Here is a 3,604-nt window from a genome sequence, read left to right as displayed (position 1 = left end):
GAGATCAAAGAGGCAATAGAAATTAATAATATATCTAAAAGCAGCCACTTTAAGGTGATTAAGTTGTTCTCATAAATAGTGCCTTATTCATGCGCAAAAGGAGGTAAGTTTCAATGTCAAATAAGAAATTTACGATAGAGATGGATAAGTGAGATCAAGCATCGTGTTGGAGGATGATGGTGCAATTCTTCTTGAACCAAGACCCTTGGCCCGTATCCATGACGCAGCATCGCCCCCACGCTCGTCGTTGCCTGCGTCATCATCGTCTTTGCAGGAAGCGAGGTGTTTGGAGTTTCTCCTCCGCATCGACGAGGACCCGGTCGGCATGAAGCCGCTCTCGGATAAGTTCATGGAGTTCTTCGACGATGCCGAGTTGCAGTAGGGGGAAGACAACTGCGGCTTTTGCCGGTGGCCTATCGAGGTCTTTGGTTCGACGGGAAGGGCAATATATACCTGCACATTGGGTGGGAGAAGTTCGCTCGCGAACACAACATTGAGGCCGGTTACCTGCTCACCTTCCTCTACGAAGGCGACGACAAGATGAACGTCAAGGCGTTTGACAAAACATTCTGCCGCAGGAACTACCACACCAACGAGTCCAACGAGGAAAAGGAAAAAAATATGCCGCAGAAACTACCACAGCAACAAGATGACCGTCAAGATGTTTTGATGACTAGTTTGTGTAATGTTCCTATTCATGTTTAAATGAAAAAGGGAAAAAAAACGCGTCAGGCCTGCTGGAGGCATCTAGACCCAAACGGACGCGTGGTAAACAAAATGACCGTTTTCCTTTTTTCGATAAAGGATGCTTTATTACTTTTGTGAAAGCAATTACATCCAGCCTCTGCATAACCAGGATGCACACAGCCATTATTGACTCTCAAGTCCAAATAAAGATGCCAAACTAAAATAACTAGGCGAGATACATATCGGAACGATGAATCATATAACGCCTAAGGAGTGGGTGGGGCTTCAATCCGTAGATTATGCTGCCACCCATGGAGGGAAAAAGTATCCCTCGCCGTAGCCTCCAATCGTGTACAGACCTCCGTAAATAGGTCTCGGTTCTCCATACGCTGAAGAGGTAACCACGAACGAAGAATCCCTGTACATCTGTAGATGACCTGCAACAAAGAGGAGTTAATGTCATTAAAAATCTTGTCATTTCTACTCAGCCAAAGCGCCCAGATAACTGCCAGCGCCCCCACCCTAAGAAGCAACTTAAACCTTAAATCTATGCCATGAAGCCAATTACCGAAGACATTGGCCACACTAGTGGGGGGAGACAAGGTAGACGCTACTTGGATGACAGACCAAATAGATCTCGCAAAATGGCACTGGAAGAAGAGGTGTTTAATAGTTTCATCATGATGACAAAAAACACATCGAGAGCTTCCTTGCCAATTCCGCTTAACAAGATTGTCTTTGGTGAGGATGACTCCTCGACGAAGGTACCATCCAAATATTTTTATTTTTAATGGTATCTTCATCTTCCAAATTTTCTTATTATTATCTACCGGTAAATCAGAATGGATTATGGTGGTGTATAAGAATTTTACTGAGAAAGAGCCATCTACATGTAAAATTCCACCTAAATTCATCTGGTTCAGGTGATAGAATAACATCCCCCAACCTTTGAATTAAAGTGTTCTATGCCACTAGCCTTTGTCCTAGCAAAACACGTCGGAACGTCACATTCGGGGGAGAAGTAGTCATTACTGTGGCAATGGTATCTCCCTTGCGACGAACGATACTATATAACGCGGGATACTGTTCACTTAGAGGGGGATTGTCTAACCAAGCATCCTCCCAGAAACGTATCTGTGTTCTATTCTTGATTGAGAAAGTACCATGACGAAAAAAGACATTTTTTGACGCCATTAGACCAGCCCAAAATGACCGTTTTTCTATCCGCAGGCCAACGTAAATGGTACAGCCGGTCGCTTTTGACATCTGATTTGGATCGGTCTGTTGAAGATGCTCCTAAGCCTAATCTTTGGGACTGCATTGGAGCAGAAGATCCAAGAAAATCTCAATCCAACATGGCAGGGCAGAGAAAATGGCGCGAAGTTTCCAACTTTGGCGGATCCTACCTCCGCCGATTTTATGATGATCTTGCATGCAATGCAAGCGGCCGCTTCTGCAATCATGCCTCTCCTTTTGCCCATTTGGTTCTTCCTCGCCACTTCCTAAGCTTCTAATGGTTCTGATTGATTAAGCATCATGTTTTGCTCAAGGATGATCAGAACAAGTGATCAATTCAATTTCTCAGCGACACGTCAGCAGCCAGTCACCCGTGGGTCCCTGAAACGCCAATTTTCCATGGATGCAGAGAGGTAGCTAGATCCACACATGGCGACGCCATTGCCACTACGGAGTAGCAGACGGACGGGACGTCCCTAGCTTGCTAGGACACGATGCACAGTGTCACACATTTACGGCGCCTACACTAGGCGTCCCCGCATGCAAGCTGTCCGCAACAACCTCCAGCTCGGCGTCCTCCCCGTCGGCGCGACACCTCCTCGCCTCTATATAAACCCCGCAGCGCACGCCTTGCTCCTCCCAGGCTACCAGCACAAGCACAACCACCGCCTTGCGTGCAGAGCTCGAGCTATCTACACGAGCTCTTCACCTCGATCTCCGCACGACAAAATACTTCTCCATGGGCGCGTGCAACTCGTGCGAGGCTACGGCAGTGGCGGCGGTGACTGGCGGTGCCGCTGTGGGTGAGGCGACAGCGGCGAGGGTGGTGCTAGCAGACGGCGAGCTGCAGCGGTTCCCCGGGGGCACCCTAGCGACGCATGCGCTAAAGGCTGCGGCATCTGCTGCCGCGGGCGGCGCGGGCGCTTGCTTCCTGTGCAGCGCCGACGGGCTCGAGCTCGGCGGCGCCGTGGCGGCAGTCGCTGCAGACGAGGAGCTACAGCCCGGGCAGCTCTACTTCGTGCTCCCCGCGGCCATGCGGCGGCGTCCGCTGCGGGCGGAGGAGATGGCCGCGCTCGCCATCCGCGCCAGCGCCGCGCTGGGGGCCGACCACCACGGCCCGCTCGTTTTCCCGGACTCGGCCGCCGGAGGCGCCCCTGTGAGGAGCGGAGAGAAGGGGTCCCGGCGGCGCTCGCGGAGGACAGCCAGCCTGGGCCGGGACTTCGTGACAGACCTCGGAGCCATTGCAGAGTAGCGAGCCGGCTACTCGTCCGGCGAGGATCGAGATCCAAAAAAACAGCTCGATTCTAATTACGTGTATACTAGGGACTTTGACTAATGCTAATCTAGCGAAGCTTAGCTGGCTCGCTGTAGCAACTGTAGGTTGTAGGGGAAGCAGAAAGACGCGTAGGCACATTCCATATTCTGATGATCTGATCCAGGGGCTGTCTCAACGGGATATTCACTTTGGCTCATAGGAACATTTGCTCTCATTGTGTGAATCTACATTTCGAAGTGTCAAAAAATTCTAAACTAAAAAATTTCATGTACATCTACACATTTTATGTTCGTACACAAGTTTAAAAAAGAAACTATAAAAATTTGTAGCTCCAGTAAAAAAGACAAATTTTGATGCTATAACACGACTACGTACAGGACATTTTTTTATCTTTTTTGTACACGC

The 3,604-nt window shown here is 49.6% G+C and overlaps 1 protein-coding gene across 1 annotated transcript; it reads left to right on the top strand.

Annotated features, from left to right (window-relative positions):
- Positions 1-2,662: 2,662 nt before the first annotated feature.
- Positions 2,663-3,175, top strand: LOC124701460. Its single transcript, XM_047233522.1, has one exon. It carries the CDS (start codon positions 2,663-2,665, stop codon positions 3,173-3,175), a length of 513 nt encoding a protein of 170 aa, XP_047089478.1.
- The last annotated feature ends 429 nt before the right edge of the window (positions 3,176-3,604 follow it).

This window comes from Lolium rigidum, chromosome 3, assembly GCF_022539505.1.
Source record: "Lolium rigidum isolate FL_2022 chromosome 3, APGP_CSIRO_Lrig_0.1, whole genome shotgun sequence".
In the NCBI taxonomy this organism is placed as follows: domain Eukaryota; kingdom Viridiplantae; phylum Streptophyta; class Magnoliopsida; order Poales; family Poaceae; genus Lolium; species Lolium rigidum.
Note: the sequence above shows the minus strand (reverse complement) of the source record. Positions and strands in the feature narration are given on the sequence as shown.